The sequence below is a fragment of the Amblyomma maculatum genome, chromosome 2, assembly GCF_055883805.1.
Source record: "Amblyomma maculatum isolate TAMU_Amacu chromosome 2, ASM5588380v1, whole genome shotgun sequence".
Taxonomy (NCBI): Eukaryota; Metazoa; Arthropoda; class Arachnida; order Ixodida; family Ixodidae; genus Amblyomma; species Amblyomma maculatum.
Window position 1 is genome coordinate 165,152,476 of NC_139345.1, and position 24,352 is coordinate 165,176,827.

General features: G+C 46.0%; 2 protein-coding genes across 2 annotated transcripts; one reads left to right on the forward strand and one right to left on the reverse strand.

Moving 5' to 3' along the window:
* Positions 1-720: 720 nt before the first annotated feature.
* LOC146200345 (uncharacterized) lies at positions 721-11,377 on the reverse strand. Its single transcript, XM_084592923.1, has 5 exons — positions 11,240-11,377; positions 3,757-3,818; positions 2,133-2,222; positions 1,355-1,381; positions 721-863 (listed from the first exon to the last, which is right to left on the reverse strand). Exons 1-5 carry the CDS (start codon positions 11,310-11,312, stop codon positions 804-806), a joined length of 312 nt encoding a protein of 103 aa, XP_084449049.1. The 5' UTR covers positions 11,313-11,377; the 3' UTR covers positions 721-803.
* Positions 11,378-15,174: 3,797 nt separating this feature from the next.
* LOC146200346 (uncharacterized) lies at positions 15,175-17,153 on the forward strand. Its single transcript, XM_084595506.1, has one exon. It carries the CDS (start codon positions 15,175-15,177, stop codon positions 16,267-16,269), a length of 1,095 nt encoding a protein of 364 aa, XP_084451632.1. The 3' UTR covers positions 16,270-17,153.
* Positions 17,154-24,352: the final 7,199 nt, after the last annotated feature.

The following is a 24,352-nucleotide window of genomic DNA, read 5'->3' on the forward strand; positions in this document are numbered from 1 at the left end:
GAGTAGCGGCCATTAGGCTTCGGCAGCTACAGCACATCGTTTCGCCTTGGTCGTTGTGGGATAACTTGCCTCTTAATAACGGGCTTGGGACAGTGTTGGCGGCGAGGCGGCGGGTTAACGTCTATGTGGCCCTCGATAGCGCCTCCGACATACAGCGTAGCAGGGACACCTGTTCCTCGGCGCATTCTTCTCTTTGATTGCGGAGGTGCTCAAGGGACTTGCGGCGTCACTTTGATTTCTTTGAAGGATGAGGGCTCCAACAGGCAGGCTTGAATACCCGCTATGGCGTGGTTCGCGTCTCGCTATTCGTCCACTAGTTGCCTTCGCTTATAACGGTAGCCATAAATGTCGGCTACTTCGCTTTATTGAAACAGTAGCCCAAAATCCGGTGGCGTTGGGACAAAACATTTAATATGGGAAACAAACGTACCGGCACCTTCGATACCGAGTAAGACGCACTGTTCTTAGGCCAGTGCCCATTACACAAAACTCATGACGACACCCACCGGCAGGTTGAAATTGCAGGTGGCATGGCCGGGTATCATTTGCATCATTTGTCTGTGTGCATTTACGCGACCACATGGCATGGCCGAATTTGCAGGTGCTGCTCATTTGTGTGTGTGTGTGTTCTGGGCGCGAGCCCTAAGCGACCTGTGTTCTTGCTGCTAGCCGTAAGAGGCAGTTGGAAAGGGTTAAATATATATTCTCAGCGCACTCCTGGACTGCTGCTTTGACCACTTTTATTTGATCACATAGTTTCGGTACTAATTAGTTGCACACGCCGATCGTCTTCTGCAATCACTTCAACTCTGGAGAGCCTTGCATTCCCTGTAGGCTGCCCTAACAGCTTCCGCCTGTTCGTCCTGAAAGGAAAGTCAGGAATATTATTTGACCATCTCTTGATTCCAAAGCATATATTAGGCGTTGTGGGCAAATTGCGCCATTATGTTTTTAAACGCCTAAGCATCACGGCGCCGCATTATTGCATGCTACCTGCGAGTGGTCACGTCCCAGTCGCATTTCGCGAGTGAAGAAATTTTCGCAGTATCCAAGATGCTCAGTAACAATGTCTAATGATAAGAAATCACAGGCGTTTTATTGAAAGAAATACTCGAATTTTAGCATTAGTTGTGTGCATGCACTATGATTAGGTTTTTAACCGATCTGCCATTCGTCCTGGAATTGAAGGTGACGTGCGCCGTATTGGAACAAATTTATCACATTTTCCGCTTTTTTTTCTTTTATTTCTACTCACGAAACAAAAAGGGCAATGACACGGGTAGCGATAAATGTAGCACGGCTAATCCGGGGAAGTACGCTGTAAGAAAAAGAGATGAATCAAAATTGTACTCACGGGCAGAGCTGCACTCAGCACCGCGCCCTGAGAAAGAAAAAAAAAAAATTATTCTTGTGATGCTTGTCGGCTGAATTTGTTCCACAATGTTTTCTTAGTGTTTTGATGTCAAGAAGAAAACACAGCGTTTATTTTTGAAGGACACGTTCTAATTCGTGCCGTTTCGCGAGCAAGATAGAGGGTGACAGTTCCTTGTTACTGGTGAATGAATTCGCCCCCTAAAATTTGTTATGCATAATGGTAAATTATTTTTCAGAACTCTCGCATATTTTTGTCAGCAAATGTAATTGACATCGACGTCCATTATTGCCAGATCTGTTTACGGATTTTTTTCTGTGTAGAAGGCCTCACTCAGCATTAAGCTTAAAGGGTTCTAAGCTGCATTACATTTAAAAGGGTTTCGTACAATGCAGTCTCGCTATGAACGGCTTCACTTTATATAAAAAATTTATATTGCCTTTCGGCTAATTAGAATCCAGCCACCGTGCTAAGCAGGTGTAATCAAATAGGCGGGGTTAAAACTTGGGGCTTGAACACTTTAATATTATGCGGCAATACACTTAGAAACGAATGACATGATTGAATTACATGTAACGTAGACTAAGCACCCAACGCCAAATTCCTGCGAGCAGCTATTAGAGACAGTAGCCTTTTATATGACAGTAAACGATGTCTAACACTTGGTCTTCTTTAAAAGAACGTCACATTCTGCCAAGAATTCAGCATAAAATTACTCTGGTGAAGCCACCTCCTAAGAGTGTCAAAACAGTGCACTCACAAAGTCGACGTCGGCATCGCACTGCTTCCTCACAATCTGGGCCACGTCGCCCCCTAGTTTGGTGATGACATCTCTGGCCCTCCCTGCGAGCTGCGAGGAAAAACAGCAACATAAACTTAACCACGCATACTGCATCACAAATGCCTGTCCCATATCCGTGACCGACGTAAACCGAGTTTTGGAAATCGAACAACAGCTTAAGCTCAGTTTCAATGTCGCCAGGCAAATATCATAGAGACGTTGTTTAGGTATACTGCTGTCATGTCGCTTCTTCCACCGTAGCTAGTGCCCAGAGGTCAGGGTGCTTGAACGCTGAGCACAAGAGCGCGAGTTCGATCCCGGCTTCAGTGACTGCCTCTGAATGGGGGCGAAAAGCAAGGAAAGCAGGCGCCTACTGTGCAAGGTCATTTGCCTTGAAAAAATAACATGGATTTGGTCGAATTTTGTACGTCCCTCCACTCAGGCTCCCGTGGTAGCATCAGTAGCTTTGAGATGTAGTCTTATAAACCAAACAAAGCCACGTGGCTTCTCTCTCTATCTCATCGTATCGTATGGCGCTGCAAAAGACAAAATACTAACAAGACTATAGCTTGAAGCTCTGCCATTTTGCACACCTTAAATATATCGACAATGTCAGTGCCACGGTTTCACTCAGTTCACGAAGTTAATTTTCAAATTCGCTTTAATTTTGTTGATCCCTCTAGTTTACGCTTCCTATATGTTCAGCATATTCAGGCTCTTTATAATATACGTAGTGGTATCTGTTATAACTTAAGGCTGCTTATTGGTCTAGTTTGATGTGGGTTCCGACGTGCAATGTCCAAAAATGATGTCGGCTATGAGGTACGCCGTAGTGGAGAGCTTTAGGCGTTAAAGCAGTGCGGGGGCCCCTGTGTTTCGCTTCCACAGAAAAGCGGCCGCCGGGGGAAAGGGGGGGGGGGGGAATCGGGAAATCTAACCAATGCCCTCGCGATCAGCATTCGACCGCCTTGATTACTGAGCCAACACAGCCTGCTGGGTATATTAAGGCCTGGAAGGTCTGAAAGGGCTATTTCGCTTGCATATGTGTCGGCGGCTTTTATGCATTCACAATTTTTTTCGAGGTCTAGAGCCTCCTAACGGAGGCTTGCCAATATAGTCTCTAGCTACATTACATTCTATGCCTGCATAATGACACTTGTGAGAATATTAACAATCCAAACACTAAAATGTCCACTGTGCAACAAAGCCTCGACGTCTTCTCGATTTACTTGTACCGCTAGTGCGTTATTGATTTTTTTCTGTGTCAGTTTTCTCGGTTTCCTCGAGTGTAAGCTAATTTGAAGCTTTACCATACGGTGTTCATTACATCCTACTGGCAAGCAGCTCCACATCTTGGATGGTGCCACATTGTGTGTCAGTATCAACTATATTTCATTTCTACTTTCGTCTTCATGAACCTTGCACTTCAGTTTCTGGTTGACACATTCGCGGTGGCAGGTATTCCGAACTTGGTAGTATTTTGTTTTGGATTCTGCTAATCATAAAAAAAAAAATATAGTCTAGGTCTTCGGAAGCGTTTTTTTGCGTTCTGCGTCCACAGTGGGCGTCCACAGTGGGCTGAGGTCAATGAACAGCAAAGTACCTTGGCGTCAACTTTTTCTCCCATGCACTTCGCCACTGCCGTGATTTGGTCGTTGTTCAGGGCTGAAAAGAAGGAAAAACATTGGAGGTTACATTTTTGACATGATTACATTGTATTACATAATAACTGCATTGCTCTCAGATTGAGGTATCCTACAAGATGCATTTTATATATTGCTGGGACGTATATCTTGCGGGTTTGTGTTCAAGGACGGAATCAATTCACAAAATGTGGCCTCGCGTAAAGTACCCTATGGCTGCAAAGCTAGCGAGTACATCTGTATAAAGGCCGAGAGAAAAGCTCTGAGTGCGCATGGGGCTCACAAAAGGTAGAGTGAGAGCGAGAACGTTGAATTGTTGTTTCTTTTCTTTGAAATACTCGAGAAAATTTGGTGCGTCAAGGCCTGGCAATGCTTAACCTTCAAGCCGCCAGAAATACTACACCAGCCGCTCCGCAGTCGCGCACAAAGAAAGCATGTCTCGTGGGCACAAGGGGTCTAAAACAAGCAATACAGGTTCTCTAAGAATTCTGTGTGTCCCAGAAATGCAAATGCAAAGGCAGGAGAATGTGTCTTTTTTTAATATTCCTTCTTATCGCAATCTCCCTTGTATTATGCTAATTTATTATGAAAAGATCACACGAATATTATTACAATACAACTTAGTAAAATTCACAACTTTAAAATATCACACATTTTCCGACCCAGAGAGGCCAACCGATATTGTGCTTGCACGAACAGAAAATACCTTTATCGAATCAAGACGTCAAGCACGTGAAGTTAGTTTCAAAGGGATCTACAGAATCATCAGGAGCCTATTCCAATTCAACCGCATTTTGTTCCAATGTCAACTACAATTTTCGCTGTCCTTTTGTCGGACTTTGTGTGTAAACTGGCTGCGCGAAATTTTCTCGGTTTTGCTTTGATCGCAACATTTTCCTGTTTTAGTGTCATAGTTTCTACTTCCTAGCTTATCCATGCTCAGTGCAAATGCGATTTTGTTCTGTTGTCAGCGCGTGTGGAAGAACGAGGCTTTGAGCTTAACTGATGGGCAGACTAAACGAAGCTAACTCGTTTGTCAGAATACGTTGTACGAATAGTTCTTCATGTCAGACAGGCTGAGTGAGGCGGTAAGCTTCGCAAGACTTCTCATGCATTTCTTGCCTTGAACGTTTTGAATTTCTTTTCTGTTTGCACTGAAAGCCTTTAGGAACACCAAACAGCCTAACTGAGTCGACCCTGCTGGCATGCCTGTGAAGTTTTTTTCTTTGTGACTGCTGCAAGTTGCGTGTTTACGTAAGGGCTCTCCTAGTGGGAAGAAAAGCGAATGTAAAGCTTCAAAGGAAGCAATAAAACACTCAATTTGGTTTTCTCCCTCCACAGCACAAAAACGTCACACTTCTCCCCTATGTAGCATCCAGATGACGTACTTATTTTTTGATTCCCCCATACGCGAGCATTCCTGAAGTTGTATAAGATGAAGAGCTAGTCCTAAATCTAGACATTTGCTAAACAACTAAAAATTAGAACAGCTAAGCTATTTATGCAAAAGATGCCAGGTATATTTAAAAAAAAATGGCCTTTTCAACCGGTTTATGTTAACGAATGTTCAAACCGCAATATTTGTCCAATCTTCTCAACCTAAGGCACAATTGTACCAGGCATCGTAAGGAAAATAACCGCACCAGCGACAGGAGAGTCAGAGTTACTGTATCCTGTCATTTCTGCGGTTTTGTTTCCTACGACGTCCTACCAAGTGGTCTACAACCAGGCTGTATTAATGTATTGGACATGTGGCGGGTCGTAGTATGTAAACCCGATCGAAAGGACTGGTCAGTTAAACCCAGAGGGTGCTGTGTAAAAACACATCACTTTTAGCCGCGTGAGACATACTGATTCTCCTTCCTGAATCAAATAGCTAAATTTGAGCCATACAGTCAGGTAGTACCATCCTGCGGCACTCAAGTTCTGTGGCTACGCCTCACGAATTTCTTACTGCTAAGGCAACAAAGAGACCTAAAACGGCACGTGTGTCCACCCACTGTCGTAATTGTGCTGATGCATACGTCAGGAATTAGGAACAAATATATTCAATTGTGCCTAGTTATTGTATAAATTATACCACACAACAAGCATTCCTGGGAGATTAGGAGATTACTGAAAGGAATTTCCCCCTGTGCGGTAAAAATGCAACAATAATAGTGAGTAGCGACGCTATTTGTCCTTCATCTTTGAAGCTTCAGGGCTCATCGAATACTCATCGCAGGCGGTAGTGTATAAAAGCTATCTTCTTTTCGTTTTCTGCGGTTAAAAGGTGATATAAAGTTCCCCTAGAATATAGCACCTCTATAGGCTTCTAAAGCACCGTCGAGCGGCGCTGCTGCTCCTGACAGGGAGCGCCATCTCTGACAGAAAAATAGAAACTGGGGATAAAAGCGGCGGCACCACCTAGGCATCCCGTGCAAGTTCTCTCCTTTCGCTCGCTCACTTCCGCGCGCGTGCAGACGTCTCGCGCTGCTTTCGTCGCGCGGACAGAAAAGCACGCACTGGACGCCGCCGGCTCAGCTCGATCGCTGCCTTCACGGCGTGCGCCGTGCGCTTTCTCTCGCATGAGCACGCGCCTTGACGCGCCCCCGCAGGCGCACCGCGACATGCCACCTGCATTCCTGTTTTATTGGGCAACCTGACGCGTATTTTCATGAAGGATACTTAATTATGGGCGGGAAACTTTTTATTCACTTCTGCACTGTAGAGCAGACAACAGACGGGGATGAGTAAATATTGATTGTGATTGCGTCCTACGTTAGCAAAAAACGTAGGAAGTGCATCTCGAGGTAAGACCGCTATGTAATTATATTGTCGTATATAATATGTTTAAAAACTGCTTAAGTATCATCAGTACTGTGAAATAAAGTGGCCCGCTCGTTGACCATCGTTTTGGCCTGTTGCATGCTATCTATATACGGATTTCTTATTTTATTATTACGACGTTACCAAAGGAAATCTTGCAGTAGAAGAATAAGTATGTAGTCCGAAGAAGGTGTTTCTTCAAAGACAAGAACGCTAGCAATCTCATAAGCACATGCGTGCTCCGTGCGCTGCACGCGACATAACCGGCTCGCTGGCTAGGGAGGCAGGTGAAATCCAAGGTTGTACTACATAGTGTTTTATTTCGGTTCTTATTAAATGGTTGTGCTTCATTTATAATATTTGGTTTGCACTCACGAACCCTGTGACGCGAATGGGGTGCTCCGTGCGAGTAGTGTCAGTCGAGCCATAGCTAGGATCACTTTTGTACTGCACTTCCGACATATCTTCGCTAATAATAATAATAATAATAATAATAATAATAATAATAATAATAATAATAATAATAATAATAATAATAATAATAATAATAATAATAATAATAATAATAATAATAATAATAATAATAATAATAATAATAATAATAATAATGTTGGTTCACTTATTGGCCAATTTGTGAAAATCTGTAAAAGCGTCTCAGCAAGGCATGTTTTCCAACACCATCCCCACCCCCGAAAAAAAAAAGGCCTCGTTCCTAGATATTTTCTTGGTCAATCTAAAAATGAAAAGGCAGCTGTGGACTCTTAGAGCACATTCACACATCAGTCTCGATCGCGGACGTCGCATCAGTTGATTTGGTTGCTTTCAGAGCACCCACAAAGCAGGGAGAGAGCACAGAAAATCGCTGAAACTAGACACGCGGGGAGCGAAGAGCAGGATAATCTTCCATCCTCTTCACTTTTTATGCATGGTGTTAAACCACTGTACTTTTTTGATGCCTCTCCAAGCCGCCTTTGTCAACTGTCAACATTTCTGAGTTTACAAAGAAAGGGGAAATTTGCTCTTTTCGTTTCCACAAAGAACGCGAGACTTTCCAGAACGCTGTCATGCGGTTGGAAAACAGGTCTCGCGGACACGCTTCCAAAGAAAACTGCGAAGTTTCACACGTGAGCCTCGTCTTTTGGTGCTTCGCCTACTATTGTGGCTTCCCATGACACAATGCTACTTAGTACATCCGTTTCACATCAGCGGAAGTGTTTTGTATCGCCAAATAACCACCAGGCGCAACGCGATCGAAGCGCGTGCAAAGGAAGCTAGCGGAGCGTCTGCTCCGGCGAAGCCCCATCGTTTCACATTTCGCCACCACGCCAGGAACGCGGCGCTGCCGTCGCGCGGCGAAACTTGAGCTTGGGCTCCCTATAGATAAGAAATAAAATTTACCCATTGAAAGCCTAATGGGAGCTCAGTTTCCCTGCATTCGTAAAACTACACAAATCTTTATCACACTAATTCACCCCGCTAGAATGACACAGAGGGGGACCTCTTGGATGTTTTATGGTCTCTTTAGCTCTAAATTAAGAATTCCAGATGGCAATAAGCTAGAAAATATGTGAAATGCCGCTTTTGGTCTGCGGATGTTACGGAGCAACAAGCATCTTTAGGAAATAACCCGTAGGTGCGACTAATACATCTTAAACTACTTTAATATGCCGGCCAAAGGTCCAAGAACGCTTCCAACGAACAGTTCAAATGACGTTGCCTGTGAAGTTTTATTACAATAATATCGTTCATGTTAATGCACATACTTGCAGTTTGAATGCTTGAAAGGCGCGGATGGTGATTATCTTCCAACCGGATATATTGATTTTAATAATTACAGAAGCGAAGACAACCATAAAGTCGCTTTGAGTATGTTTATGAAACATTTTACACTAGTGCATACGGTTTTATACGATGTAGTAATAGAGTAGCAAGCCGATTTATGGCTGGCTTGGTGTACGTCGACTGCTACGAATCTAGAAAAGTGTTTTTTTTTTTTTTAAAGGTTATTCCTCCTTGAAAGACAAGGCCATTTTGGGATAAAAATATTGACAGCCAAGCGACGCAAATCAGCCCTTTTTCAGAAAAAAAAAATACTTTCAACCCCTTTTGGTTTGCTGATTTGCTTGCAGTCTGGCCAGCTATACCACGCCGCAGTACCGAGAGCTCACAATATTAGTTGGACACTGTAGTATCATAGAAAACAGCTAGACGGAAGAGGCTGCCCATACTGCCTGCAGCGACGGAGCTCAGGTCAAAATCCCCATATCGAGGGTGGACTAGCATGTGCTCTTCGCTCTCTGGTCCTGGAGATTACACTTTCAGCGTGGAACACGGAGGAGTTTCGCAACCGCCGCCTAAGGGCACTGATTACTGGACTGTGATAATAATGAGGATTTATACCCTACTTACTAGAACGGGGACAGGTGAAGGACAACACACGACACAAGCGCAAACTCCGAACTGTTTATTCTTATCAACAAAATACGTACCTATATACATATAGCACTCTTGTGAAATCGCAAATACAGCATCATTCATGCGCGGGATCTCGCACGTTAGCTCGTCGACCACAATTCCGCATCTGCACCGCTATCATATCTAGCTCCTCCTTTGTGAGAGTCACAGATGATATACTAACACATGTATGTTTTTCTGCTGACTCATTTAAAAAGGCGTCTGCTATTTTCCTTTAAATTCTTTCTTTTTGTTTGACTATAATTTAGGTCAGGTGAAATAATGGTTTGCAGCCTGCTTTGCAGCGCAATGTTGCGCAAGATTCGCCAGGTGGCTCATTTCCCCACAGTCATTATGATGTCCCAAGAGCCTTTTGTTAACATATCTCCCCGTTTGTCCTATGTATTTTTTTTCGCGCGAAATCGGGAACCTTTAAATGACTTCTTTCTGATAAGGTATGAATCTTTCGATGAGGAGTTTCACATTCTTTCCTCCTGCCACGCTTGTTGTACTCGTTTACTGTGTTACAGAGGCTTATCAACTTTTTTAGCACCATCAATATTACCTTCAAATTATGTTTGTTTGAGACCTCCTTCAATCCAAATGACATTTTATGGATATATAACACACAGCTCTCTGATGCTCTCTTCCCTCTGCTCCGGTGTTTTCCCTGTCATGGTTTTTAGCAGCTTTTCTGCTACAGACGAAATGAGACTATCAGCAAAACCACTGGCTTTCAGCCGGGTTACTTGCATGCCGGTGCTTTCTGCCATTTTGTGATCGCAGGACTCTTAATCCTCTGCAACATGCACAAGTGGGAAACGCTCCTTTTAACAAGCTTGGACTGGCTGGAATCGAATCTCATGAGGCTTTTTTAGTTTTTGGTATGATACCACCCTCATGTATGCATGGGGGTCTCCTGTATTTGTAGGTACCTTGTCATCCCTTTATCAGGTGTTTCGTTGGTGAAATCAAGCCCATTGAACATGCACTTGAAAAGCGCCACTATCGCATCCGCGTCGACTGCGCCAACTGCACTTAATTGGGTCTGCACTTAGATAGTTGCACCTGCAGGTATCTAGCCACATGACTTGGTCACGTATTCTTGTCTTCCACAATCATTCGCCTTCACCTTCCCCATAAGATAGCGATGCGAGAAGAAACATTACTGTGCCGTTTATGGCTTGACGTTGCTTTCACGAACAAATATGATTTCCGGATGGCAACGGCCGACAGCCCTGCCTGTGAAAATTGTGGCTGGGAAGAGACAGTCGAATATCTCCTGTGTGGATTTCTGCCTTTCTGAATGGAAAATATGAGTTGCGTTGTGTGCTGGACCACTTCCATCCTCGCTCGACTACCTTCAAGGCGCAGACGGCATTGTTTAGTTATTTAACAGCCACCTGCTTGAATGAAAAACTGTGACTTTGCTCCATGTCCATTTTCTCTTCCCCTCTTTATTCATCTTTATTCCATTTTCCCCAGTGTAGGGCAGCCAACCGGAGGTCTTTCTTATTAACATCCCTTCCTTCCTTCCTCCTTCCTATCTACCTACCTGTATCTTGTAGCCTGTCGTGTCTTTCGCAGTATGTAGTTGACTTAGGGGCTGTATCTCCGTAAACACTATAGGCTAGTTTCACTTAATTTCTAGCCGTTTTATGTTTACATTTTTGACATTATGAACTTTCAGCGTCTTTTTAAGACTATGCTACTGAAGGTTATTTTTTTGGCTCGGTCGTCTTTAGCTTTCTTTTGTGCAAAATACGCTGTTCTTTCATTGTAACTATAACAAAGATTCACTCAATAAACAGTGAGCTTGATACATTGTTCCGACAAATTTCCTGGCTGACAGCTTTGCGTCTTGTGCGTCGTGTGCATTGTGTCCAGTTCAGTGGATTCAACTCAATGTTTCCGAGTGCACGTGTTAGATGACGAAGATAAGGATCACTTAGAGGGATATCCACATATAGAAAACAGTTAAGGGGACAAGCAGACGGATGTATTGGCTGCATGGCTGGCCTCATTGGTCAGCACACATGAAAAGCTTCAAAATGCACGTGTATGCACTTTAACGCCCGAATCGGGTTGCGAATTGTTTTGGTAAACACGAAACGTTCGGCTAAAACCTAAGACCCGTCCCGATATCTTCGAAAATCTGCGAAATCATTGAAATTCACTTACCGCACAGTTCATGGGCACCCTTGACGAGGCAGGCTCCGGCCAGGAGGAGTGCACAGATAATCATTGCCTTCATTTCGGACGGGCTTAAACTCCACGTGTAAGCAACGAAAGCGAAAGACAAGGGCTTCAAGAACGAGCTTGAATGAAGAGCTCTGCGCTGATATCCAATATATATGCACGCAGTCTCTTTCTTGCTGTCCTTGGCCATAACCAGAAATGACCAACCAAACCCGACATTTAAATGTCGCAATAGCTCGCAATATTTGCCTTCCGAGCTGGCTCAGCTTTACCTCTACTCAATGCGAATGCCATTATAATAAATAATTTATCAGAACAAAACTCCTGATGAAGGTTGGCTGTTTTTCAGCTCAGAGAAGCCGGGGCGTCGTTTAACAGGAAGCTCTATTGCGACAATCATAACATCACGGCTATGAGTGATAAGCAACCTTCGCTCTGCCTTCATGCATTCATCTATATTATCCTCGTGATCTCATCACACCTTTTTTTCAGAGGTGTCCCTCGCGCTTAGAGGGGCATCCAGCACTTGCTTGTTGCGTATTGCACCCTTTCCACCCTTTCCACGCTTTCCTTTCGCCTTCTTCTACGGATGATTTCGTCGTCACTGATTCGTGTTGCGCTCTCCAAGAGCTTTAGCGACCGCTTCTCGCACTTCCTCTTCGGCCCTCTCTCCACAGAAATTTTGTAGTGCTAGAATGTCTGGTTTTTCGAAGAAATTGCTGACGTACAGGCGAATAGGTCACTAAAGGTTAATATAACCAACTGTAAAATGAACCAAGACACATAGAACCAATGTCACACAACGATTATACTGGAAGATAAGCGATCTTGTTGGGGAACAGGTGATCCGCAAAACTAAAAGCCCGGAAGTAAAACAGAGAATAAAAGCAATCAGGGATGAGAACCAAGGAAATATATGCCTCCGATTACGTAAAGTTAATTGAGTTGTAGGTATCCACCGAGTTGTGAGAAAGATACAGCCCCTTCCTTTATTGAAAAACCAACTAAAAAAAAATAAAAATAAGAGAGCGTCCGTTTAATGAATATTTTTATTTACTTACTACCAGTCAATACATAGTGAAAACAGTGCGGGAAAACGAGACGAAACGAGCTCTTGTGTTCTGTCTTCCTTCGTTCGTCTCGCTTTCCGGCACTGTTTTCGCCATGAATCATAACTAACTCGCCCAAATCGCAGCCTTAATTTTTCCAGTCAATAATAATGCAGATTACTGAACAAAACACCAAAGCTGTCCGAGGGCATATGTTCCTTATTTTCGGTGACATGCTCCGTGTTTTAGGGGACCGAATTTACCCATTATTTTTGCGCTGATATTAGTAGTTGTAGTACCTTTCTTGCAGCGACGGTGAGAGGAACTCGATGGGGGGCAAGAGGACCGCGGTTCGAACCTCACTTCCCCATACTTCTAATGCGATAGCGTCAGAGGGCCTATTACTCTAAATATCCGGCGTCGGTGTCGGCGTTGTAGTCGGTGTTTTGAGCGAAAACTGGCGGGCGTGGCGCTGGCGGTGCTATAGCTAACAGCCGGCTTGAACGAGCATTGGCTTGGTTTGTGCTATTTAGCGAGGCCACTCGATATGAGAAGGTTGGGAGGGGTTGCAAAATGCGGTTGCTCACTTTCACGTGGGAAGGTGGAATAAGAATCAAGCTTCCGGTGGTTTTGAAGGCCCAGTCAGCCATGCTACATCTAAGATACGCAGATACGTTCATACTCATCATCATCATCAGCCTGACTGTACCCACTGCAGGGCGAAAGCCTCTCCCATATTTCTCCACTTAACCCGGTTCTGTGTTAGCTGCATCCACTTGACCCCTGCGAATTTCTTAACTTCATCCGCCCACCTAACGTTCTGCCGCACCCTGCTACGCTTTCCTTCTCTTGGAATCCAGTTTGTCACCCTAAGAGACCATCGGTTATCCTCTCTTCGCACTACATGTCCTGCCCATGTCCATTTCGTCTTCTTAATTTCCACTAGAATGTCGGTAACTTGAGTTATTTCTCTGACCCACTATGCACTCTTCCTATCTCTTAATGTTACCCCTACCATTTTTCGTTCCATAGCCCTCTGAGTTGTCCTCAACTTAAGTAGAACTCTCTTGGTTAGCCTCCACGTTTCAGCCCCATAGGTGAGTACAGGTAAGATGCAACTGTTGTATATGTTCCTCTTGAGCGATACCGGTAAGCTGCTAGTCATAATCTGCGAGTGCTTGCCAAATGCGCTCCATTCCAATCTTATTCTTCTTGTTATTTCCTTTTCATGGTCCGGATCTGCGGTTACTACCTGTCCTAAGTAGACATATTCGCCTACTACTTCCAGTACTTCGCTACCTAATGTAAACTGCTGTTCCTTCCCGAGGGTGTTGAACGTTCATACTGCCCCATCATAAATATGAAGCGAGACTTAATAAACGCGGATGAGGCCGTCATCGTCTTTATTAATGCAACTACCATAGTAAGGCACTCCAAGTAGGCGATCAGTAACTTTGCTAGAGGTAGGGTTTCCAATCCCGCCTCACAAGTACTCACCGGAATAAGAGAGTGTCCTCTCATATCAAACTAATATGCGCGCCAGCTCATGCGGCGAATCCGTCAAGTCCTGCTGCCCATCAATACGCTCGAGGAGTTTCGGCCGAGCGGCGTCGAAATATCAGGGACCGGAACTTGGTGACTCAGTCGTATCATACCACGAACTCACTGCACATTACAAAGCAATAGGAAGAACACTCCCCCCACCCCGTTAAAGCATTAACCAGACAGCAGCAAGCCATATGGAGACAGCTACAGACGGGGACCCTCCCCAACCCAAACTATATATCAAATATCATAAATAAGGATATGAATTCCTTCTGCCGCTTTTTCGGGGAGAAAGACAACTTCGATCATAGGAGCTGGGTGTTGTTGTGCCTGGCCAAAGCCGCCTAGAAATTCAGCCGGACGCCAAACTTCTTCGGCGAACGCCTCCTTCACAAACTTTGGATACTTCTCTGCAAAGCACCAATGCACTGGAGGCGAGCCGTACCAAAGGGACAGAAGCGACGTGTTTCAGCATGCGCTGAACGTCCAGACAGCACGGCGCGCCGTGGCCCTGACGGTGAACCCCTTCTCGCCCCGCGGCATATTTGAAGCGAGAGCGCAGCAAGCTCTCCCATTGGCCCTGCGAAAGTGCTGCCGTCGGATTGGACCATTTTGAGCGTCAACGGTTCTCAGCAACGGAGTCTCAAGTGCTTCCGTTCGAGACTCCGAGTGTGTGAGTTCGTCACTAGCGTCCATCGGGAGCAGTTCGCCCCCTGACAGTGCGGACGCGGCGGAATCTCCCCGGCCGTCGCTGCGCGAGAACAGTCGCGTATGGCTATGTTAGCTTTCGGCCCCAGAGCCGATCTTGTTGTGTAAATACATGTAAATAGTGTATAAAGCCTTTTCTTCATCTCACCAACGCCGACTCGGATTCATCGCTACCGCCCAGGAAGCTGACAGCCCTCGTTCACGAAACGGGTGACGAGCGCTGCGTTACCAGCTCCTTGGCACAACCCTGTTGACGGTGGGCTACTGTGTGATAACCCCACCGGCACAACATTGGTGGCAGCTGCGGGATCCACTGCCACAACATTGGATGGCAGCTGCGGGATCGACCGGCGTCAGGCACCTCGGCGCGGTGAGTACCTGAAGTTTCCCTCAAACGCCAGACTTCTCTAACACACAGGGTAGCTTAGAGAAAGGCTGAGCGTAGCATTGTGTTAACCTTGCGTGTTTCAAGCCTACAGGAAGTGTTTTGAAAACCAGGGAATGCTGAGAAGGGAATCAGTGTGAGAAAGGCTTGCGCATCTCTTGCTAGGAGCGAGATAGCGAACGTATAGTACACTATTCTAAAAAGGCAAACAACAAGAGGCCGGTGTAAAGATGGAGAGTTACAAGGTCAAAGAACTTCTCCAAATTTGTGATGAGTTGGGCATCGATTTAGGCTCAACAAAAAGGAAAAAGGAAATCCTTGAGATCTTGCAGACTAATGATGTCACGGTTGATGAAGCCGCAGAGGCCTGGGATGACATTCAAGAGAGAAAGGAGGAGGAGAAGGAACGTCGCGAGAAGGCGGAGGAGAAGGAACTTCGCGAGAAAGAATTGCGGGTGCGTGAGGCGAATATACAGCTGGAGCGTAAAAGGATAGAGTTGGAGCTTCACAAAGGCTCGCCAGCACCTAGCTTAGCTTCTGCGACAGTCCTTTCTAACAGTCCCAAAATCCGTGATCAACTACCGCCTTTTGCTATTGGCGAGGATATGGCTAAATTCCTCGTAAAATTTGAGCATGTGTGCGAACGGAATGACATCGAGCCATCCCTCTGGGCACAGAATTTGTTGGCTTTGCTTCCCGGGGAGGCATCTGACGTAATCACGTGCCTGTCGAAAGAGGCTTTCGAAAGCTACAGTGATGTCAAGGAGGCACTACTGCGGAAGTACAAATTGTCGCCTGAAGCCTTCCGGCAGAGGTTCCGATATGCTCATAAGGGTAAGGAGTCGCATGTTGACTTCGCGTTCCGTCTGAAGGCCGACCTAGTTGAGTGGCTCAAGGGCGAAGAGGTTTACAACGATCGCGATAAGCTCGTGGAATGCATCGCATTAGAGCAATTCTACCGTTGTATCGATGATGATGTCAGGCTCTGGTTGCTAGATAAGCTAACGGAGGTTAAGCTAAACAAGGCAGCAGAGTTAGCGGAAGAATATTACGCCCGCCGAAGCTTGCACAACAAGGCAGTGCGCGTAGAGAAAACTGACAGGAAAGATGGCTTTCCGAGGAGGTCCGACGAACGGAAGCCATTCACGCGTCGTGAGTTTCGTAAAGACTCGTCTCTTACAAAAGAAACTGTAAGGGAGAGGCAGAATGAGTCTCAGGGGGCTAATGATGTTCCCAAACAGGGCAACGATGCGACACGTTCTTTTGAAAAACAAGCTCGAAGTTCAATGGGAAGGGCCAGCAAAGATTGTATCGAAGCTTTCTGATACTAACTATGAAGTGAAATTGGGAAGACGGCCCAACAAAATTTATCACAGCAACCTGATGAAACCATACATTCAGCGTCAGGCAATTGTAAACTTGACTTTGAACGCGGCCGATGAGGAAGGGGAGGAAATCCTGACGACGGCCGACATGAGAGCGTGTGGTTTAGAGGTAATGTTGGATCAGTTGATGTTGGACGCACGTCTAGGCGCCACCCAAAAGGAAGATTTAAAGGGAATCGTTTCAGAATTTCAAGAGGTTTTTTCGAACCGTCCCGGAAAAACAACGGTCGTAGAGCACGACATCGAGCTGACATCGCAGGAACCGATTCGTAGTAAACCGTATCGATGTTCACCTGTGCAAAAGAAAATCATGGCTGAAGAGATCCAGCGCATGCGTGACTTGGGGGTTATAGTACCAAGTGAGAGCGACTACACATCGCCCCTAATACTAGTCCAGGTTCCAGGAAAAGATCCGAGGCCATGCGTCGATTATCGGCGTTTGAACGCGATAACCCGAGATCAGACATATCCAATACCGAACCTGGAAGAAAGGGTGGAGACAGTGTCGAAGGCAAATTACATCTCTACGCTAGACCTAGTCAGAGGCTATTGGCAAGTACCTCTTACAGAACAAGCTAGCCGTTACGCCGCATTTGTTTCTCCATTCGGAACGTTCCGCCCAGTTATGTTGAGTTTTGGACTCAAAAACGCGCCGTATTGTTTCTCCAGTCTGATGGATCGAGTGCTTCATGGCTTGGGCGATTTCGCGTTACCATACCTCGACGATGTGGCCATCTTTTCAGATACTTGGGAGGAACATGTGGAGCACTTGCGAGTCGTGTTGAGCAGGTTGAAAGAGGCGGGTCTTACTGCGAAACCGGCTAAATGTCACCCTAGGTTGTGCGGAAGTGACTTATCTTGGCCATGTGGTGGGGCGCGGCCTGCGTAGACCTTCAGACATCAAGGTAGCAGCTATTGTGAACTATCCCCGGCCAACCACTAAGACTGAGATAAGGGCCTTTTTGGGTTTAGCTGGTTATTACCAACACTATGTGAGAGACTACTCTGACCTTGCCAGCCCGCTAACAGACGCACTCCGGAAATCTGAGCCCGTCAGAGTGATGTGGGACTCGGAGAAAGAGAACGCGTTTCAGAGGCTGAAACAAGCCTTGAGCAACAAGCCAGTTCTAACGGCGCCAGACTTTTCCAAGGGCTTCATTATTCAGTGTGACGCGAGTGATCGCGGCATGGGAGCGGTGCTATGCCAAGAAGATGCTAATGGTCATGAACGACCAGTTTTATTCTTGAGCCGCAAACTCAGTTGTAGAGAAGAGGCGTACAGCACCTCTGAAAAAGAGTGCGCCTGCCTGGTGTGGGCCGTTCAAAGGCTCGCCTGCTATGTCTCCGGTTCTAAGTTTATTGTGGAAACGGATCACTGCCCGCTAACATGGTTAAGTAACATGTCGTCTAAAAGCGGCCGTTTGCTGAGGTGGAGCATGACACTCCAGCAGCACAATCTCGTTGTCCGCTATAAAAAGGGGAGGTTGAACGCGAACGCAGACGCTCTAAGTCGGGCCTTCTAGGCCGCGCTTCCTGCAGTGACTCCGCGTTGCTTACCTTCTCTTGCTTCGCGACGGACTGTTATGTTCGCGGGCAGACTGGGAAAAATTAAAGGACCTCCTTGCTTCCTCAGTCATGGTCTACGGTCCAAGTGATTTCAAGGAGACTCTTTTCTATTACTGATTATTAATCTTTTTTTGCTATTTAATTGTATACCATTAATGCGCAAAATTGTTGTTTGAACCTTGTACACTGCATCCTATACACTTGTCTCTTGTTGTAGTGGGAGCAAAAATGGGACAACAATTTAGCTAATTGAATTTGAAATTTTGCCTCTGTCTGGTGTTTGACGGGTGACCGAGGGTACTTGCTTGTGTTGGGTGTTGCCTGTTGTTGGTCGGTTTCGCAAGCCGCAGAACAGTCTACCGTTACCAGTGGCGAGAGGCAAGGGCATCGGAGCGACCCGGGCGAAGTTGATCGGCGTGCCCCGGCAACAAGGCTGTCGGCAGAGATCCTGACCTGGCGAGTGGAACGTGAGGCTACCTGGCGCCCGGACACTGTACGTGAGCTTGGAGGAACCTGGCGAACGAGCGCGCCTGGCATCCGAGCCACATTCGAGCAGCTCGTCTTCCCGGCGCATTGTCTGATGGCGGGGGTGCTGTTGTGCCTGGCCAAAGCCGCCTAGAAATTCAGCCGGACGCCAAACTTCTTCGGCGAACGCCTCCTTCACAAACTTTGGATACTTCTCTGCAAAGCACCAATGCACTGGAGGCGAGCCGTACCAAAGGGACAGAAGCGACGTGTTTCAGCATGCGCTGAACGTCCAGACAGCACGGCGCGCCGTGGCCCTGACGGTGAACCCCTTCTCGCCCCGCGGCATATTTGAAGCGAGAGCGCAGCAAGCTCTCCCATTGGCCCTGCGAAAGTGCTGCCGTCGGATTGGACCATTTTGAGCGTCAACGGTTCTCAGCAACGGAGTCTCAAGTGCTTCCGTTCGAGACTCCGAGTGTGTGAGTTCGTCACTAGCGTCCATCGGGAGCAGTTCGCCCCCTGACAGTGCGGACGCGGCGGAATCTCCCCGGCCGTCGCTGCGCGAGAACAGTCGCGTATGGCTATGTTAGCTTTCGGCCCCAGAGCCGATCTTGTTGTGTAAATACATGTAAATAGTGTATAAAGCCTTTTCTTCATCTCACCAACGCCGACTCGGATTCATCGCTACCGCCCAGGAAGCTGACAGCCCTCGTTCACGAAACGGGTGACGAGCGCTGCGTTACCAGCTCCTTGGCACAACCCTGTTGACGGTGGGCTACTGTGTGATAACCCCACCGGCACAACAGTGTGCAAAGCCCCATATGCCTCCCTCAGAACTCTTGCCCCGTCCCTAAAGGTCCAGCGAGGACCCTGACATTCAGCTCAAGGCCGTCGAGTGAGCCGGCGTCGCCAAATGTCTCCACGGCCAGCGGCAGGTTAGCTAACTTTCCTCTATTCCTCCACACTTATTCACAATAAAGTTTTATCAGCCTCAGCCTGGTGGAGACTATTCTGCGCCGTCATACCTTTAAAGGCGGAACTTAGGTGTCCCTCCTTATTAAAACCGGATACATTTTATGAACTTAATTTGCATAAATATACTGTACGCTACGTGACTAAATTGTATAAGTAGTCAACAACGTTGAGAAATTTCCTGGTGCCTATCAAGAATAAACTCACTCTCAATATTGTGGACTCTGCGTACTCAGTACTGCATTCACGAAAAAGTAACGCTAATTAAAATACCTAATATTAACCCTCAAAAACAAATATCTGCTTACAGTGTCTGTAGAGAAATATATTGGTCTACTAAGGTCAGATATCAAATAGACCCAACAAATCAATACGGTTTCCTCCAAATTTACTCCGGTTTGACCAAAAATTCGAAAAATTAGCAAGTATGTATCGGTCAAGTTTACACCTGTTTCTACGCCTTCAAATGCGTGCTATCTGCATAATTAGTGGTTCATGCACGACTCATCCTGATAGACCACTTTTTCAACAACTTCGTATACTACCTGCCACAGCTGTATATAAAGGAAGATCGCTGAAGTAGTAAATTTCATAATGATAACTAATAATTCCCTAATGTTTCTAATACGCAAGACCTGCTATAGTAACAATCTATTTAGCTTACCACCCTGCCATGATACGTATAGTCAGAGACAAACACACTACAACAGTGCCCATGTAAGAGATGCAATATGAAATAAAATAAATGAAAGGCAATTTTCAGCATCCCTAAATCGTGTTTATCGTGTTTCAGTTGAAATATAGGAACGACTAGATATATGTTCTTAAAATTAAAATGTTTGTTCTTTAGTAGCTGCATAGAACAACGTTATTTTGTTGATCAGCATGTTAATTATGTGAGGATATGTCAAACATTTTGATTTCGGATCGCGATGACATTAGACCTCCAATAGCATTGCGCTTTTTAAAAGCTTGGACCCATTTCTAGCCAATGTGTGTATAGGTCCAAAGAACCTTTTTTGTACTGGCGTTGACAAGTAACAAAATATTCTCATCGTTCTTAACTCGAAAGAAAACGTTGTGGGCACCGGCATGTCTTTCTAGAGGCTTCTGAAGAAAGCCGTAATCACTTTCGCACAAATTGGTCGTACACTAATCTGTGATTCGACAAGGTATGCGTCGGTCAAACACACCTGCGACGTTAACTGAGTCGCCGCTAGCGGACAGGTCCTTGCCGCGCTTGGCAGAGGTTTAGATCAGGTAGTGCTATTTCTCGTGTTACCGAAACTGTCGCAAACGCCCGCAATGCCCCTTCGACGAAAGGGCTAATGATTCAATCACTAAACGACGATCAATGTACATGACGTTCACGGCGTAACGCTTTTCCCCAAGAGGCCAAGTCAGTCCTCGATTTAAATCTGCGCAACCAGCTGTACACATACGCAACGTGGCGGTGTCTGCACCGCGCTGTGCTGGGAATACAACAGCGACAAAAAAGAAAAAAAAAAGGATGGGAGGGGGGAGGGGGAGCGGACTGCGAAGGACAGTGGTCGACGAGGTTATGCGAAGCGAAGCGCTACTTGCCGTCCTTAGTTAGTGAACGAAAGCTATTGCCAACTGCGCATTTATTTTCCTTAGTCGTCGAGGCCGCCCATTTCTTGAAGTTTCAACATGTGTGTTCTACCCACTGAGATGAAAAAAAAGAAAGAAAAAAAAAACAGTTGGTAAAGGAGGTTTACAGTCTTACGACACTTGGTGATTGTTGAGCGCTGTTTGTGTACCTTTTCGTGTATGTCGCAGGTTTTACAGTTTATTTATAATCAGTCCTAGTTTTACAGCTGCCAGCGCACATTGTGTTCTTTTTTTACTTCTGGACATAAAGCAGCCGTGACAACAGGAATGATGTTATTTGATTTCTATAGAAAACCTATGAGAGGGGTGTAATTTAAAGTGTGGAATTCGCAATCGAAATACAAACACAAAGAAAACATTGGTCAAATATTTAGGGGAAACGCCCAAGGTGGAGTAGATGATTTATAATAAGGGAGCTATTACTCATTGTCACTCACCCGAGCGCAGCCATACGTCTACAAACGAAAGGAAAGGAAAGGAAAGAAAACATTACCAGAAGTTTCGGAAATGCAGCGGGCGAACTGGATTATTTGCGAGCAATGATTGGAGAAGATATTAATGACCTTCTTGGGAAGCTGGCATCGAAACTCGGAGGCATGTGCCATGTATCGCGCATTTTCATTTTAAACTATTTGTTTGGTTTGGTTTGTGGGGTTTCGTCCCAAAGCGACTCAGGCTATGAGAGACCCCGTAGTGGAGGGCTCTGGAAATTTCGACCACCCGGGGCTCTCTGACGTGCACTGACATTACACAGCACGCGGGCGCCTAGCCTTTCGCCTCAATCGAAAAGCGGTTGCCGAGACCGGGATTCGATCCCGCATCATTGGGAACAGTAGTTGAACACCGTACCTGCGCCTCCCCGGTGGGGTTTAAATTCTTTGGAGTACAATTACAAGAAATTTAACTGGCATATTCAAATCGGAAAATTACTTTCAGCGATCTCAAGATAAATGAAGGCGATCACTTCCTTGTTGAAGCGCCAAGGCATTTTTGAAACAATTCAGTCCAATCTCCGGCAGCTTTAATCAATATAATTGGGGCGGCGTTAATCAACGTTGAGCTTCTCTGGCTGGGCCAATTCCATCGTACGGGTCTGAGAATTTGAATAATTTTGCTGGGCATTTTAGGACCACTTCGAGGATGTTTAGGGAGCGTTCGCTCAGGCTTCTTGCTTGTCTGGTCTGCTGCTGCGAAAAAGTAAAGGCGCACCAAACAGGGGCAAATTAACAGATTTGGGGGCCCAGTTTAAAATAGTTAAGAGGGCACTAGCCTCCCCCCCCCCCTCATTTGCTAATTCATATATACCCTAATTCTACCTGTCCGCCTTGTAGAACATGACATCGCCGCTGAAATATCGCAAGATTCAAATTTTAACATGCCCAATAATCAATATTATATTGCGGCTAGCATAAGTAATGGCGCGACAGTAACCATGCTGGTACTGGGTAAGGATAACATCAATACCATGGCCGCTAGCATCGGTGCGCAGTTCGGTAGGTGTAGAAGGATCGAAGTGCGCAAGAATAGATGGAGTGGTGAGGACGGAAATAAGCATTGTGAAGGCATAGGCTTGGTCACAACCCCAAGTGAAAGGTACGTTTTTCTGCAGAAGAGAGGTAAGCGGACGAGCGATGTCTGCGAAGTTTCGAATGAAGCGGCGGAAGTATAGGAAGTATAGGCACGTCACTTGAGCTACGCGGCGTATAGGAACTTGCGCACGACTCGAATTTTGTCAGGGTCGGGCGCTCACCGTTCGCATCAACCAAATGACGCAGGACTGATTTGGAGCCGGCCCAAGCTGCATTTTTTGGCGGTCATTTGAAGACCGGCGCGGCGAAAAACGGCGAGGACAGTAGAAAGTTGATCAAAGTGGTTTGTGAACGTGGGAAAGAAAAGGACAACGTCATTTAAGTAGCATAAACATGTCCATTTGAAGCCACGAAGGAGCGAGCCCATCATGCTCTCGAATGTCGCAGGAGTGTTACAGAGACAAACGGCATCACCTTGAATTGATAGATTTCGTCGGGGGTGACAAACGCGGTTTTCTCGCAATCTCGTTCGTCGACAGCAATTTGCCAGTAGCCTGAATGCATGTCGATGGAAGAAAATAGCTTGTACCATGCAAGCAGTCAAGCGCGTCGTCAATTCGCGGAAGAGGGTAAACATCTTTCTTTGTTATTTGATTAAGGTGGCGGTCATCATCATCATCATCATCAACCTGATTATACCCACTGCAGGGCGAAGGCCTCTCCCATATTTCTCCACTTAACCCGGTTCTGTGCTAGCTGTATCCACTTGACACCTGCGAACTTCTTATTCTCATCCGCCCACCTAACTTTCTGCCGCCCCTTGCTACGCTTTCCTTCCCTTGGAATCAAATTTGTTACCCTCAGCGACCATCGGTTATCCTCTCTTCGCACTACATGTCCTGCCTATGTCCATTTCTTATTCTTAATTTCTACTAGAATGTCGGTAACTTGAGTTATTTCTCTGACCCACTCTGCACGCTTCCTATCTCTTAATGTTACCCCTACCATTTTTCGTTCCATAGCCCTCTGGGTTGTACTCAACTTAAGTAGAACTCTCTTGATTAGCCTCCACGTTTCAGCCCCATAGGTGAGTACAGTGATGTAGTCGAGGGTTCGACGGCATACCGTCTGGTCAGGAATCATGGTTTGGTGATCGATTCAGTGGTCACTGACCATGGTTAATTTTAAAAACAAATGACGTTTCGGGAGCGCTACGGCTCCCCTGTTCACAATGAACAACCGGCCGGACGTCCCGGGCTTTTTGTAGCAGTTAGTACTGTTCTTAGAGATTTCGCGTAGATAGGATGCAGTGTGCCATCATTCTTGTTTATTGTGTTAGATGTTGTCTGGATGATTAGTGACTCGAGATTTCGGCGGGCTGATACGATCTTTTCCGTTGTCATTATTTCTGCTTCATCCCAGTTAATTTCATGGCCAGTCTCTTGCGCATGCTCTGCGATTGCATTCGTTGTCACTTTTCTTTTACGTACATCGTACTGATGATCTTTCAGGCGTCTTGTGAAATCTTTCGTTTCGCCTACATAAACTGCTGAACAGTCTGCGCAGGAAATTTTGTAAACCACGCCGGGAAACTTCGCACGTGGGAGCTGATCTTTCACATTTACAAGCTCATTTCGTATCTTGCTTGTCGGGACATGTGCCACATTGACGCCATGCTTGCGGAACATCCGTGCCTCACTGATTCCTGATACGTACGGGACAGGGGCTCGTTTCGGTTTCGGTGCGCTGGCACTTTCGTCTTCCCTGGCTTCTTCGATGGAGCCAATCTGCTTTGCGTGTTTCGAATGAACGACAGCGGGTAGCCGTTTCTTTTCAGGTCATTTTCGATGGTCTTCATT